The sequence below is a fragment of the Vulpes vulpes genome, chromosome 2, assembly GCF_048418805.1.
Source record: "Vulpes vulpes isolate BD-2025 chromosome 2, VulVul3, whole genome shotgun sequence".
NCBI classification, from domain to species: domain Eukaryota; kingdom Metazoa; phylum Chordata; class Mammalia; order Carnivora; family Canidae; genus Vulpes; species Vulpes vulpes.
Genome location: NC_132781.1, coordinates 63,724,452 through 63,740,753, shown reverse-complemented (window position 1 = coordinate 63,740,753; position 16,302 = coordinate 63,724,452). Strand labels below are relative to the sequence as shown.

General features: G+C 37.7%; 1 protein-coding gene across 16 annotated transcripts in view; it reads left to right on the top strand.

Annotated features, from left to right (window-relative positions):
• The window catches only part of SLC4A4 (solute carrier family 4 member 4), a 424,139-nt gene that overhangs the window by 355,732 nt on the left and 52,105 nt on the right, over window positions 1-16,302 (top strand). For all 16 annotated transcript variants that reach the window (XM_072748813.1, XM_072748814.1, XM_072748806.1 and 13 more), the window contains one exon: window positions 14,149-14,340. In XM_072748813.1, the coding sequence (XP_072604914.1) occupies window positions 14,149-14,340 (192 nt within the window). The remainder of the gene's footprint in view (window positions 1-14,148; window positions 14,341-16,302) is intronic.

The following is a 16,302-nucleotide window of genomic DNA, read 5'->3' as shown; positions in this document are numbered from 1 at the left end:
TACCTTCAGGGTGATTTTAGGAGTAAGCATTCATTTTCATGGGAAATAGAATGTCATATTAATCTTCTGGTGCATAACATCTTTGTGATTTTCTCTCACCGAGAAAGTCAAGTGTTATTCTGTCCTTAAATCCCCTTGAATATAACATGTTCCTACTTTTAAAAATATTATAGAAAATTTAAAACATGCAGTAAAATATGGAGAATAGTACAGTGAAACCCCATATACACATCACCTAGTTTCAAGGACTATCAACAGTCTGTTCATCCTCTCTCACATACATATCCCCCACTTTTGTCTTTGGGAAGGATGCTGTAGAATTTTAAATTTTAAAATTCAATGTCAGTATACCTTGTACTTTTAAGATTTACAAACAACTCCATTCGAAGTAAACAAAATAATTCTCTAGAAAATGAGATCCAGCAATATAGATTGATATCTCTTTTTCTTGAGATTGACCACAGTTAAGATCCTTCACATCTTGGTCCCATTTCTCTTACACCTTTTTTTTACTGCTCATTTGTACAATCGATCTGTTTTGGCTCACCTCGTCCACTCACTGCTAGTTTCTCCACATGGTGAACATCCAATAAATTTTGAAAGGACTTACCAGATAAGCGAAGGAAGCATTGTATATACCTGAATCAGCATCTTTGCTCATCTTCCTGTGTAATGCTCTATCTCTTTGTTTGTGCCAGTGCAGAAAAAAATATATATCCAAAGCTTTCACTTTTATTTTTTAAGATTTTATTTATTTATTCATGAGAGAGAGAGAGAGAGAGGAGAGAGGAGAGAGAGGCAGAGGGAGAAGCAGGCTCCATGCAGGGAGGCCGATGTGGGACTCCATCCCGGGACTGTCACGTCCTGGGTTGAAGGCAGGTGCTAAACCACTGAGCCTCCCAGGGATCTTCAGCTTCTCACTTTTATTTCCTTTTCTACTGACTTTTGTTACCCTCTCTGTCATTCTTTTTTAATTTTGTTCTCCTGCCACTCTTCTTTCTACACTTTGGAATATGAGTGTTCTACAAGGACCTTGTTCTACAAGCCTCTTTCAAGGCTTAGCTTAAATTTTGTTTTCTCTATGCTAAATGAAACCAATCAGTCCTTTTTCTAATCTGCTGATCTCTGTACCATTCATTTAGACAGTTCTTTTACTGCCTTGCATTATTAATTACTATTTAAGTGGACATATTTTATTTCTCCAAGGAAACTTTTAAAAATTGTTTTATTCTTCTTTATTGCTCCCTTAACACTATCTCAGTTCCTTTATTTAATCAGGACCTAGTGTATTTTCTGTTTTCTTTTGGCGACATTTTCTATTTTCCACATGCTGCTGTTACTCAGAGTGGCCTATATGTAATTGAAATAGCAACTGCAGAGTTAGCAAACAAAACAAAACAAAACATAACCAAGGGTCCCAGTTACATTTGAATTTCTGGTAAATATTGAACAATTATTTTAGTATAAATATGTCCTATATATTGCATAGCTCATGCTTATACTAAAAATATTATTCACTGTTTATCTGAAATTCAGATATAACTAGGCATCCTATATTTTATTTGGCAACTTCATTTTATTTATTTTTTTAAATTTAAATTCAAGTTAGTTAGCATATAGTGTAGTGTTGGTTTCAGGAGTAGAATTTAGTGATTCATCATTTACATATAACCTCCAGTGCTCATCCCAAGTATCCTCTTCAATGCCCATTGCCCATTTAGCCCATACCCTCACCCACCTCCCCTCCAGCAACTCCCAGTTTAAGAGTCTCTTAAGGTCTGTCTCCCTCTATTTTTATCTTATTTTTCCTTCCCTTTCCCTATTCATCTATTTGTTTTCTTAAATTCTACATATGAATGAAATCATATATTTGCCTTTCTCTGACAGACTTATTTCACTTAGCATAATACACTCTATTTCCATCCACATTTTTGCAAATAGCAAGATTTCATTCTCCTTGATGGTTAATATTCCATTATATGTATATGTGTGTATGTGTATATGTGTATATATATGTGTGTATATATATGTGTATATATTCATATATACACACTCTACCTCTTCTTTATCCGTTCATCAATAGATGATAGATGGACATTTGGTCTCTTCCATAATATGGCTATTGTCGATAGTGCTACTATAAACTTTGGGGTGCAGGTGCCCCTTTGATTCAGCATTTTTATATTTTTTGGGTAAATGCCTAGTAGCACAATTGTTAGGTAATAGGTAATATATTTAACTTTTTGAGGAACCTCCATACTGTTCTCCACAGTGGCTGCAGCAGTTTGCATTCCCACCAGCAGTGCAAAAGACCCCTCTCTCTACATCTCCTCGCCAACATCTGTTGTTTCCTGAGTTGTTAATTTTAGCCATTCTGACAGGTGTGAGGTGGTAGCTCATTGTGATTTTGATCTGTATTTCCCTGATGCTGAGTGATGTTGAGCATCTTTTCATGTGTCTGTTAGCCATCTGGATGTCTTTGGAGAAATGTCTGTTTCTCTTCTGCCCATTAAAAAAAAATACTTTATTTATCTATTCCCGAGAGACACAGAGAGGCAGAGACACAGGCAGAAGGATCATACCCTGAGCTGAAGGCAGATGCTTAAGCACTGAGCCACCCATGTGTCCCATCTTCTGCCCATATTTTAATTGGGTTGGCTTGTCTTGTTTTTTGGTATTGAGTTGTGTAAGTTCTTTATATATTTTAGATACTAATCCTTTATCAGATATATCATTTGCAAATATCTTTTCCCATCCCATCCATCCTTTTAGTTTCCTTAATTGATTCCTTCACTATACTTCCTTTTTATCTTGATGAGGTCCCAGTAGTTCATTTTTACTTTTGTTTCCCTTTCCTCTGGAAACATGTCTAGCAAGAAATTGCTGTGGCCGAGGTCAAAGAGGTTGCTGCCTGTTTTCTCCCGTAGGATTTTGATGCTTTCCTGTCTTACATTTAGGTCTTTTGAATATATTTTTGTGTATGGTGTAATAAAGTGGTCCAGTTTCATTCTTCTGCATGTTACTGTCTAGTTTTCTAAGCACTGTTTGTTGAAGAGACTTTTTTCCACTGGATATTCTTTACTGCTTTGTTGAAGATTAGTTGACCATAATGGTTGAGGGTCCATTTCGGGCTTCTCTACTCCATTTCAGTGATCTGTATGTCTGCTTTTGTGTCAGTACCACACTGTCTTGATGATTACAGCTTTGTAATACAGCTTGAAGTCTAGGATTATGATGCCACTGTTTTGCTTTTTGTTTTAAGTATTGCTGTGGCTATTAAATTATTTGTTCTACCTCTGTGAAAAATGCTGGTGTTATTTTTATAGGGGTTGCATTGAATCTGTAGCTTGTTCGGGGTAATATGGACATTTTAACAATATTTGTTCTTTCAAACTATGAGCATGGAATGCTTTTTCCATTTCTTTGTGTCCTTTTCAATTTCTTTCATAAGAGTTCTATAGTTTTTAGTGTACAGATCTTTTACCTCTTTGGTTAGGTTTTTTCTTAGGTATCTTATGGTTTTTGGTGCAATTATAAATGGGATTGATTCCTTGATTTCTCTTTCTACTGCTTCCTTACTGTTGTATAAAAATGCAACAGATATCTGTATGTTAATTTTATATCCTATGACTTTGCTGAATTCATGTATTATTTTATAGCTATTTTTTGGTGAACTCTTTTGGGCTTTAAATGTAAGGTATCAAGTTGTCTCCAAAGAGTGAAAGTTGGCTGCTTTGCCAGTTGGGATGCCTTGTATTTCTTTTTGTTGTCTGATTGCTGAGACTGGCACTTCTAGTAGTATGTTGAACAACAGTGGTGAGAGTGGACATCCCTGTCATGTTCCTGACAGGGAAAAGCTCTCAGTTTTTCCCCATTGAGGATGATATTAGCTATGGGTCTTTTGTATATGGCCTTCATGATGTTGAGGTATGGTCCTTCTATCCCTACTTTTGTGAGTATTTTTATCAAGAATGGGTGCTGTATTTTGTCAGATGCTTTTTCTGCATCTTTTGAGAAGATCATATGGTTCTTTTTTTTTTATTATTAATGTGGTGTATCATGTTAATTGATTGATGGATATTGGACCACCCCTGCAGCCTAGGAATAGATCCCACTTGATCATGGTGGAAAAATCCTTTTAATCCTTTTAATGTACTGTTAATAATTTTTGCATTCATGTTCATCATGGATATTGGTCTGTAATTCTGTTTATTGGGGTCATTGGTTTTGGAATCAAGGTAATGTTGGGCTCACAGTTTGGAAGTTTTCCTTCCATTTTTATTTTTTTGGAATAGCTTCAGAAGAATAGTTATTAATTCTTCTTTAAATGTTTGGTAGAATTCCCTGAGAACCCATTTAGCCTTGGACTCTTTGTTGGGAGACTTTTGATTACTGATTCAATATCTTTGCTGCAATAATTTCCTGTTTCTTTCCTGTTTTAGTTTTGGTAGTTTATGTGTTCCTAAGAATTATCCATTTCTTCCAGATTGCCTAATTTGTTCACATATATTTTTTAATAATATTCTCTTATAATTGTTTGTATTTCTTCAGTGTTGGTTGTGATCTCTCCCTTTCATTCATGATTTTATGTATTTGTGTCCTCTCTCTTTTCTTTTTGATAAGTCTGGCTAGGGGTTTATCAGTTTTGCTAATTCTTTCAAAGAACCAGTTCTAGTTTTGTTGATTTGTTTACTTTTTAAAATTTCTGCTCTAATCTTAATTATGTCCCTTCTGCTGATTTTAGGCTTTATTTTCTATTTGTTGTTCTTTTTCCAGGTCCTTTAGGTGTAAGGTTAGGTTGTGTACTTGAGGCTTTTCCTGCTTCTTGAGGAAGGTCTGCATTGCTGTATATGTCCCTCTTATGACTGCCTTTGCTGCAACCCAAAGGTTTTGGACTGTCATGTTTTCATTTTCATTTGCTTCCATGTATTTTTTTTTTTTTTACTTTTTCTTTAATTTTCTGGTTAACCCATTCATTCTTTAGTAGGAATTTTTTTTTTAGATTTTATTGATTTATTTATGGGGGTGGGGGGAGGATGAAAGAACAAGCACATGAGCCAAGGGAGAGTGGTGGGGAGGGTAGAGAGAGAGGGTGAAGCAGGCATGGGGCTTGATCCCAGGACCCTGAGATCATGACCTGAGCTGAAAGCAGATGCTTAATTGACCATCTAGGTGCCCCTAGCAGGATGTTCTTTAACCTCCATGTATTTGTTATTTTTGCAATTTTTTTCTTGTGGTTGATTTCCAGGTTTCATAGCACTGTGGTCTGGTAATGTTTGATATGATCTCAGTCTTTTTGTACTTTTTTTTTTTAAGATTTTATTTATTTATTCATGAGACACACAGAGAGAGAGAGAGAGACAGAGAGAGAGAGAGAGAGGCAGAGACACAAGCAGAGGGGGAAGCAGGCTCTCTGGAAGGACCCCGATTCGGGACTTGATCCTGGATCCCGGGGTCACGCCCTGAGCCAAAGGCAGATGCTCAACCACTGAGGCAGCCAGGTGTCCCTTTGTACTTGTTGAGACCTGATTTGTGATCCAGTTTGTGATCTCTTCTGGAGAATATTCTATGTGCACTCGAAAAGAATGTGTGTTCTCCAGCTTTAGGATGAAATACTCTGATATATCTGTTAAGTCCATCTGGTTCAGTGTATCATTCAAAGGCCTTGTTTCCTTGTGGTCTTCTGATTAGATGATCTGTGCATTGCTGTGAGTGAGATGTTAACATTTCCTATTATCATTGTATTATTATCAATGAGTTTCTTTAAGCTTGTCATTAATCAATTTATATATGTGGCCACTCCCAAGTTGGCAGCATAAATATTTACAAGCTTTAGGTCTTCTTGTTGGATAGACCCCTTTATTATGATATAGTGCCTTCTTCATCTCTTATTACAGTCTTTGGTTTAAAATCTAGTTTGTCTGATGCAAGTGTGGTCACTCCAGCTTTCTTTTGATGTCTATTAGCATGATAGATGGTTCTCCACCCACTCACTTTCAATTTGAGGGGTCTTTGGGGGTTTAAAATGAGTCCCTTGTTAGCCGCATATCTATAGGTCTTGCTTTTTTATCTACTCTGATACCCTCTATCTTTTGTTTGGAACATTCAGTCCATTTACATTCAGAGTAATTATTGATAGATATGAATATAGCCATTGTACTACCTGTAAAGTTGCTGTTCCTGTAGATTTTCTCTGTTCCTTTCTAGTCTTTGTTTCTGTTGGTCTCTCTTTCCCACTTAAAGGGTCTCCTTTAATATTTCTTGCAGAGCTGGTTTAGTGTTCCCGAACTCCTTCAGTTTTTACTTGTCTTAGAAACTCTTTATCTCTCCTTTTGTTCTGAGTGATAGCCTTGCTTGATAAAGTATTCCTGGCTGCATATTTTCCCATTTAGCAGATTGAATACATCATGCCACTCCTTCTTGGCCTGCCAGCTCTGTGTGGACAGAGCTGTGTTTACCCTATGGTTAAGGACCTTTTGTCTCTAGCTGCTTTCAGAATTCTCTGTCTTTGTATTTTACAAGTTTCATTGTGATATGTTGTGGTGTTGACCTGTTTTTGTTGATCATGAGGGGAGTTCTTTGTGCCTCTTGGACTTGAATGCCTCTTTCCTTCCCAGATTAGGGAAGTTGTCAGCTATAATTTGTTCAAATAAACCTTCTGCCCTGTATTCCCACTCTTTTTCTGGGATTCCTATGATATAAATTTTATTGTGCTTTGTGGAATCACTGAATTCCCTAGGTCTATATTCATGATCTCATAGTTTTCTTTCCCTCTTCTTTTCAGCTTCATTATTTTCCATAATTTTATCTTCTATATCACCTATTGATCCTCTACTTCTTTTTTTTTTTTTTTTTTGATCCTCTACTTCTTAATCCTTGTGATTACATCTAGTGGATTTTGCTTCTCGGTTATAGCTTTTTTTTTTTTTTTTTTTTTTTTTTGGCCTGACTATTTTTTTTTTTATCTCTGCCACCAGGGTTTCTCTGGTGTCTTTTATGCTTCTTTCAAGTCCAACTAGTATTCCTATAATTGTTGATCTAAATTCTTGTTCAGACATATTGCTTATATTTGTTTTGAGCGAATCCTAGACTGTGATTTCTTCTTGATCTCTCTTTTGGGAAAATGCCTCCATCCTGCCATTGTGTCTTGGTTACTGTCTTTTGCGTATTATGAAAGCTTGTTATGTTTCTTGCTCCTGAGAGTAATACTCTATTAAGAAGGGGTCATACACTGTCCAGGGCCTGGCTCTTTAGGAAATATTTCTGGTGTATGCTGTGTACACTCTGCTCCTGTGTTTTGGCTGCTCTTTCCCACAGGGCAGGCCCCTACAAAGTTCCTCACTTACATTGGGGAGTGTTTGTACCTTTAATTAGGTGTGCTTTGATTTGTTTGTTAAGATTACCCTTATTATTATTATTTTTTTAAAAAAAGGCTTGATCCAAGAAAAAAAGGAAAAAAGAACAAAAAAGCAAACAGATGAGCAAAAAACTATAATCCTGACCAGAACGAACGAATGAATGAATGAATGAATAGAAAGAAAGAAAGAAAGAAAGAAAGAAAGAAAGAAAGAAAGATAGATAACCTGGTAACCTGGTCCTGTTTTTATTAGAACTGAAGCTGACACTTTGGAGCACTTATGATCAGTGGACTTGGTACATGCAGTGGCTGAGTTGGTCCTCTGGGAGGGAGGCCCACAGCATGGGTTCACAGTCAGACCTGCCCTGGTAAAGATGTTCCTGCTGGGCGCAGGGCAGGCAGAATTTGGTATATAAGAGACTCTAGCCTCCTCTGGAGCTGCTGTTTTTCTCTCTGAAGTCTGACTGTGCTGGTTGGGGGAGTGTGCTGGTGGAAGACGGCATTGCCTTGCCCTCTTGACTATGCTGGTTGGGGAGGGAAACCTGTGGCTGCTGCTGTTCAGGAGGCTTTCACAGAAAAGCAAACAGTCAAGGCATGGACTACTCTTCTGTCCTGGAAGATAGCTTCATAGTGATGTGCCCAGCACTGTTCTGTCCCAGGAAAGCAGTTACATGGCACACACCACACACACACACACACACACACACACAGTGGCTAGAGTCAATTATGACAATCAGTGAAAAGCTGGGACTGGGTTATCTGCCCTCTGTGTGCACCTCTGTCCCCTGCTGTTGAATGGCCACTCAGAGGCTCCCAGCAGGCCTTTTGTCCCCGGAGAAGCAATATACCCTGTTCCACATGTACTTCAGGAAGGTGATCTATCTCTCCCAGGGTGACCCAGGGGATCCCCTCACCACAGCATGCGCTGCTCTCTCTCCTGCTCTCTCCTCTCTCCCTGACTTCACTCTATGAGAAGCACTCCCTCCTTTGTGCAACACTGAAGCTTTTCTCTCCATTCACATCTCCGGACCTCACACGTTCTCTCCATCCAACTGTGCAGATTCTTTTCTGAATCCTCAGATAGACTTCTTAGTTGTTCACAATGTTTTGATGTTGCTCTAGCTGTGTTCAAGGGACCAGGCAAGCCTAGGGTCCCCCAACTACTCTGCCATCTTAACTCCTCCCTTTTTGGCAACTTTCAATTTAAAGTTTATTTTACTTCAATTTTGTTCTCCAGATAAATAGGGTAGATAAATTGGTAGGCATTTTCCTTGAATATATTAAACAGTTGGATCTTGATGAATGATTTCAGTTAACTAAAATTTCTTTGGGAGCCTGATGTATCATAAATTGAACCCTGCTTCTGTCTTGGTCTGTTCTTCTTTCCTTTTTTTTTTTCAGTGACACACAGTCCCTTTGGTCTGCATACCCTATACTTCTGTTACTTCTTGCCTTTACCCATCTCTGGTACAAAGAGTTACCAAAGCCCTAGTCAGTCTCTCTCTCTCACATAATCTTTCGTTTTCCTTTCCCCATTCTTTTTTTTCCAGCATGCCCTCCTTCCTTCCATTCCCATAGCTGGGTTCTTTCTTATCCACCATAAACACTGCAGAAGTCTTCATCAGCCCTAAAGAACTTGCCTTGATCTTGTTGTAGTCATAAGCTATAGCCTATTTACTATCCTATTTCTTGAAAAAATAGTCTGGGATTACTTTTTCAATTTTTTCATCTCACTTCTCAACTCAGTTCTCTCCTTTGAATCTCCCTCCAGTGTTCAACATTAGGAGTTTTCAGTTAGTTTTGAACATGTTAAATTTGAGGAAAAAAAACAATGGATTTTACTGTCTTCATCCTTACTCATCTTTGCAACACTAGACTCTCTCCTCTTTCCTCCACATAGGACCCTTTCCTCCTCCCTTGACTTTCAACATTCTTGTGTACCTTTCCTTTTACACAGTATTCTTATAGCATTTTTATAATCTTTTGGGATATCTCCCTTTATGTTGGTACCTTAGATGTTTTACACTCTTCTCCTTCCTCTAAGTTGATGTCTTCAAACCTGACATCTCTTCTAGATCCAGGTCTCCAGACCCATTAGACATCTCTCTGTGCAGAAGAACCACAGTGTTCTTGCAATGGAAAGTTATAAGCATCATGAGAAATAGAGATAACATGCTCTGAGAGTTCTGACAGAGGAGACTTCTGAGATTACATTCGTTCCCTCTTGTTTTGTTCTTAAACTTTTGATGTAAGCAGTAAATTGTGATGTATATAATTCTGCATGGGAAATAAAGATCAAAGCCATAGGTGGGTAGGGATCACATATAAAGAATAAAGGACAAAAGCTGTAAGACAAAAGCCTCCTGAATGAAGCTCAGGGAAGAAAATGGCTTGTATAAGTGGTTATGGGTAAGATGTAGTCCTATTTGGAATGTTGTTTTTTTTAAATTTTAGGATATTGAGGTGGCTCAGTTGGTTAAGCGTCTGCCTTTGGCTTAGGCCATGATCCCGGGGTAGTGAAATTGAGGCCCACATTGGTCTCTGATCAGCAGGGAGTCTGCTTCTCTCTCTCCCTCACCCCCCCCCCCACTTTGCTCATGCTCTCTCTTCCTCTCTCTCTCAAATAAATAAATGAAAAATTTTAAAACTTTAAAAAAAGATTTTATTTATTTATTCATGAGAGATGCAGAGAAAGAGAGGCAGAGGCATAGGCAGAGGGAGAAGCAGGCTCTCGGCGAGGAGCCTGATGCAGGACTCAATCCCAGAACCCCAGGATCACGACCTGAGTGAAGGTAGACACTCAACCACTAAGCTACCAAGGTGCTCCAATAAATAAATTTTTTTAAAAAATTTTATTTTTAAGCAATCTTTGCACCCACATGGGGCTCAAACCTACATCCCTGAGATCAAGAGTCACATCTTCTATCAACCGAGCCAACCAGGCACCCCTAGTTCTGGATGCATTTTGAGATAATTTTTTGCCATAATGTGACATGTGAGACAGAGAGGAATTAACAATGACTTCAAGGTTTTCTGTTTTTAGAATCTAAAAGGATGAAGTTGCTATTAACGGATATGGGTAGGGTCCTAGGGGGATGGAATTTAAAGAGGGATTAGAAATCAGTTTTCAACATGTTAAATTTAAAATGCCCCTGAGGATTCAAACAGGATGTAGTTTACCAAGAAGTAGTTATAAAACAATGAATCTTTCCTTGATTTGGAGAACATTTGCTGATGAGTTGAAAATTATTGTTAGTCTTGGGATCGTGACTTTGCTCTTAGAGTGAATGTGGTTGACATACAAAGAGAATGTCTATTATGAGGATGGGATAATCTCACTTATAACAGCACCAGAGCAGATTTTTAAAGCTTCTTTGCATCATTGCTTCCTTTGAGATTCTAATGACATCTGTGGTTGCTTTTCCCAGAGACATACTCACGCACACAATGTCTTACATGATATTTCAGGGGATCAGGGATCTCTTTTTTCAGGTCACTTAACATCTATGCTGGATATGTCCAACGCAATATTGCCCTCTTTTAGAAGCCCGTGTTACTTGACTACGTTTTCCACCATAACTTACTGAGTGAGATCAGAGTGGTTTGCATGTGTACAGGAGAGTACTCTTCTGTATTGTGGTAATAGTGACCTTCATAGTACTCTTTCATCAGACTCCCTGCTGATCAGAGACCAATGTGGGCCTCAATTTCACTACCTCGGGATCATGGCCTAAGCCAAAGGCAGACGCTTAACCAACTGAGCCACCTCAATATCCTAAAATTTTAAAAAAACAACATGCCAAATAGGACTACATCTTACCCATAACCACTTATACAAGCCATTTTCTTCCCTGAGCTTCATTCAGGAGGCTTTTGTCTTACAGCTTTTTTGGTGATATGAATGTTGCCTGAAGTCCTAAGGAGTAAATCTTCACTGATATCTGCTTATATGGAATAATAACACTGAAATAACACAAATAATATGGGTACCTGGGTGGTTCAGTTCGTTGAGCGTATACCTTTGGCTCTGGTTATGATCTTAGAGTCCTGGAATGGAGCCCTGCATCAGGCTTCCTGCTCAGCAGGGAGTCTGCTTCTCTCTCTTTCCCTCTGCCCCTCCCCACCACTCATTCTTTCTCTCAAATAAATAAATAAAATCTTTAAAATTTTCTTTTAAAGATTTAAATTTAAAATTTAAAAGACTTAATTTAAAATAATTTTAATGATTTTATAGATCTTCAGTGATACTTAAATAAAACTATTTATTCGCTAGATTTAAACTTATGGGAGTGGGAAACTATATATATATATATATATACACACACACACACATATCCTGAGATATCTGTGCATGATGCCTAAAGCTTTTATACTAAAGTCCTTATATAGTTTGGAGACTAACTTGTCTGTATGATGATTCAAAGAATTATTTGAGGCTTACAAAATAGTGATATTGGCATATTAAGTTGATGTAAATGAGAATACATATCTATCATTTTTATGTACATATGTATTGTTTTTTGCCTCATCCTCAATCTTTGTCAGAAAATCAATAAAAATTGCCTGTTGGGATTGTCTTAACACAGCTTGCTTGTTTGGGTTATAAAGAAGAAATCTGTTGATATTAAAGTGCTAAAGTGATATTATGGTAAATTTTTGCTGATCTTAAAGAAATCTCTTGCCTATCATGACCTCTAAACTTTAAATGTGTTCTGCTAAAAACATCCAAATGCAGAAATCTGAAAAACAAGATGAGACATGATTAATTACCTCTCAGAAGAAGAGTCTGATAAAAGAATAATTATGTAATTCAGCTGTTTATAAGTTGAAGCTTAATACTGAAAAAAAGATTTCAGGGAACGATCCAGGTTTTATGTTTTATTGACTTATGTAAGCACTTTACCTATTGAGCTCTATAAAAATATGAACTCTTTCTGGTCAGAGATTCTTCTTTTACATGTGTGATCTTTTATGACTAGGTTACTTACATCACAAAAATTCATTGAATAGTAAAGGATATTGATGATGTGTCTGGTGTGAGGTAGAACTAACTCTTGCCCCAAAGGACAGGAGAAATTTATCTTTCCATATTTATTTGCCAGGTATTCTCAAGTAACTCTCCTGTTAGCACATGACATACTCATTAGCCCTGGACCAAAGAGGAAGTCCAAGACCACGGCAATGGCAGATTCAGTGTCCGATGAGGACCCACTTCCTAGTTCATAGACATCCTTCTTCTCATTGTGTCTTCATATGATAGATGAGACAAAGCAGCTCTCTGGGGTCTGTTTTATACAGGCATGAATCTCATTCATGAAGGTTCCTTTCTCATGACCAAATCACCTCCCAAATACCATCACACATGATTTCAAAACATTGAGGGGGAATTTTAGTCAGCACCCCCATTAGTGTTGATCTGTACGTGGCTGCAAGAAGGCATAACATTTTAGGTGAGGTAGCTCTTATGTGACTGAAGACAGTTCTGTAGAGAAGGAGGCAGGTATGAGCTGGCAAGCGCTTAAACTCTGAGCAGCTAGGGGATGAGTGCCCTGACCTCATCCACTATGTAAGCAGAAGAATTCTCCTGCATATTAGAAACAGAAAATAGGAACAGGCGTTAGCTGCTATAGAGATACTGACAAGGGGTGCCTGGGTGGCTCAGTTGGTTAAGTGTCTGCCTTTGGCTCGGGTCATGATTCCAGGATCCTGGGATCCAGCCCCACATCGGGCTCCCCGCTCAGTGGAGAGTCTGCTTCTCCTTCTCCCTCCCCTTCTCTCCCTACTTGTGTTCCATCTCTCTGTCAAATAAATACATAAAATCTTGGGGCACCTGGGTGGCTCGGCAGTTAAGCGTCTGCCTTTGGCTTGGGGCATGATCCTGGAGTCCTGCAATCAAGTCCCACATCGGGCTCCCTGCTTGGAGCCTGCTTCTCCCTCTGCCTATGTCTGCTTCTCTCTGTGTGTGTCTCTCAGGAATAAATAAATAAATAAATAAATAAATAAATAAATAAAATCTTTAAAAAACAAGTATTTACAACATGATAGCAATTCATGAGATAGAAGAATATTTGAAAATTGACTCATGAGCTTGAGCTCATATAATATAGGAATAGATTAGACATCCTCCACACAACTCCATAGCCCATTACAGCATATTCCAATACTGGATACTCATGAAGCTGACCTGGAGTCAACAAGAACAAAAGCTATATTTTATCAGGGTATGCAACTGAAACCATCAGCATTTTTATAGTTTAATTCCTTAAGCCACCAGTCTCTAGTTATTTAGAAAAGAAATAGCTCTTTTGTAAAAGTGCTGGGTAAATTCATGGTTAACCTAGTAAAACTTTTAGAGAGCATTCACCATAGGGCCATCAGCTTGAATCCAAAGAAGCTGTGCACTGCAAAGGAAGTAGTTTTTGAACAACAAAGGTGTTTCAGAGAGTCTCACATTTTGGATATTAGTGTGTCTCAGTTTACTCTCAGGAAGGGTGACAGGAAAGAACGACTTTGTAGTTTGCTTCTGTTGAACAAATGGATGATTGTAGGACTATAGATCAAACTAGGTAAGGGATTGCATCATTTTCATTGTATTTTCAATAATTGCTAGCCTCTGGCCTCCCTTACCTGTTATTGCATTAACACTTCATCAAGTTTCACCCTCCAGTAGTTACCTGCCAACTGTTCTACAGAGACTTTTAGCCTAATCCCTACATAACCCTTCAAATATCAAATGCTGCTTTTGATGTATTGATGTTCTCTAGAAAAATTTTCATGTTTTTCTTTTTTAGTACCATAATGCTACCTTTGACTGGGCACTTTTGTCAACGAAGAAGTGTTTGAAATATGGAGGAAAGCTTGTGGGGAACAACTGTGATTTTGTTCCTGATATCACACTCATGTCTTTCATCCTCTTCTTGGGCACCTACACCTCATCTATGGCTCTGAAAAAATTTAAAACTAGCCGTTATTTTCCAACCACGGTAAGTATCTGAGCTTTAAATAACTTTCACTGAATTTATACTGTACCAACAATAATACAGTGTTACAGAATGAAAAAGTCACCTGTAATTCAGCTTTCACAATACAGTCTTGTGCATTTAAAAATTGATTTCCAGTCTTTTTCCATATGCATATTATGTATTTTTAACCTAGTTGCAGTCGAGCTTTGAAAAGCCTTCCAAAGATTTTGCTCACATAATTCTGTCATAGAGTCTATCATAATTCTTATTGTACTGAGGGAAAAGGTGGGATGTATTCTAGCATCTACAAATGCATGAGTAAGGAAAAGACCCTTTAAATTCATAGTTTTAAAGTACATAAGCAAAAACTCTTCATATTAGCAGGAGTTTTGATGTAGGATTTCTTATTCATGAGCTGTACTTTGGTAATTTAGTAGTTGAATTATGGGCTGTGGGAGTACACTTAAACTGTGTTGTTACACTGGTATTGGGATAAGATATGAGCGTCATCTGAGCCAAATTTTCCTTCCCATAATGATGAATGCCATAGTAGAGAAAAACAGATAATTGAGCTGGGTTGTACAGACATCCTGTCTCCCGTTAATATGCTTGGGTGAACGTAAAGTCAAAACTGTGGTTCATGGACAGACTACAAGATAAGACCAACATTTAGTTAATGGCATTTTGTTTTTTAAGCTGCAGAGTGAAACTAAGATAATCCTTTGCTTTGCAGTTCAATTCTCAGTGTTCAGGATGTTGATATTTCCCAGGTAATCTTGATTATACTTGATTTTTATCAATGAGCTGCTCTTTGCAGCTGGAATCTCATGAAATCTCTCCCCTTGTGTTTTGTTTTTGGAAAGATTTTAGTAGACATGAGATGCAGTTGCTGAAATACCTTTCTTTCAATTCCTATGGAATGAAACATAATATATCCACTTTAACCTAGGAATTTTTTTACTTTTTCTTATAAAAATTTGTTTTTCTTATAAAATTGGAAATTAAGGGAAGTGTTAATAATTGTTTTTAGTCTGTTTGGGCTGCTACAACAAAATACCAAAACTAGGTAGCTTGTAAACCACAGAAATTTATTTCTCATGGTTCTGGAGGCTGGGAAGTCCAGGACCAGGTACCAGCAAGGTTGGTTGAGGGCCCTCCTCTTGGCTCATAGCCAGTGCCTTTCACTGTGTCCAGTGTCCAATCATAGAGGAAGGGCTAGGGCTCTCCATGGGGCCTCTTTTATAAAATTATTAATCTTCTTGGGGACGACTTCTTCCTTGCTACTGAGAATTTTCCTTCTTAGTTATTAATTCATTAGACCTCTCTCTCTCTCTTTCTGTCACACCTTGGGAATTATTACCCTTTTTATCTCTTCCACTTGCCAAAGCCTGAAATTATATAGACATAGCGGGTAAAAAGTAGAAAACTTGTGAAGCAGATGTAAGTTGTAATTTGCAAAATAAACTTGTTTCAGCCTTAAGATGAATAGAGATCATCTCAACTACCTATGTAGGCATCACCTTTTTCTTCCAGCGATAACTCCCAAATTGAAAACAAACTTAAAAGGAATTTTCACTTTATAAGAGCACAAGCAGGTCATGTCTCAGGGTTGATAAATGCTGCTAAGAAAGTCGTGAGCATGTGAAGACAGAATAATGACAGCATTTCCAGTTATAATTCCTATGAAGAGGTTTCTTAGCATAGTTTACAATTGTGTATAGCAACCATAAAATAAACAGGGAGGAGAAAATATATGTGACTGACTTCTAAGGAGCAATGTTGAGGTGTGTAGGCTTTCAGACCGTTATTTCTCCTACTCACTTTATATTTACAACTAAATAATAGCAATACATACATAAATTCATATGTGCACGAGTAGCAAGAACATCTTTTTTTTCTCTCTCATTTGCCAAAATATAGTTGGATTGAAACTCTCATTTAGAAAGGTGATCTCCATAGATAGAAAGCAATAGGTTTATAGAT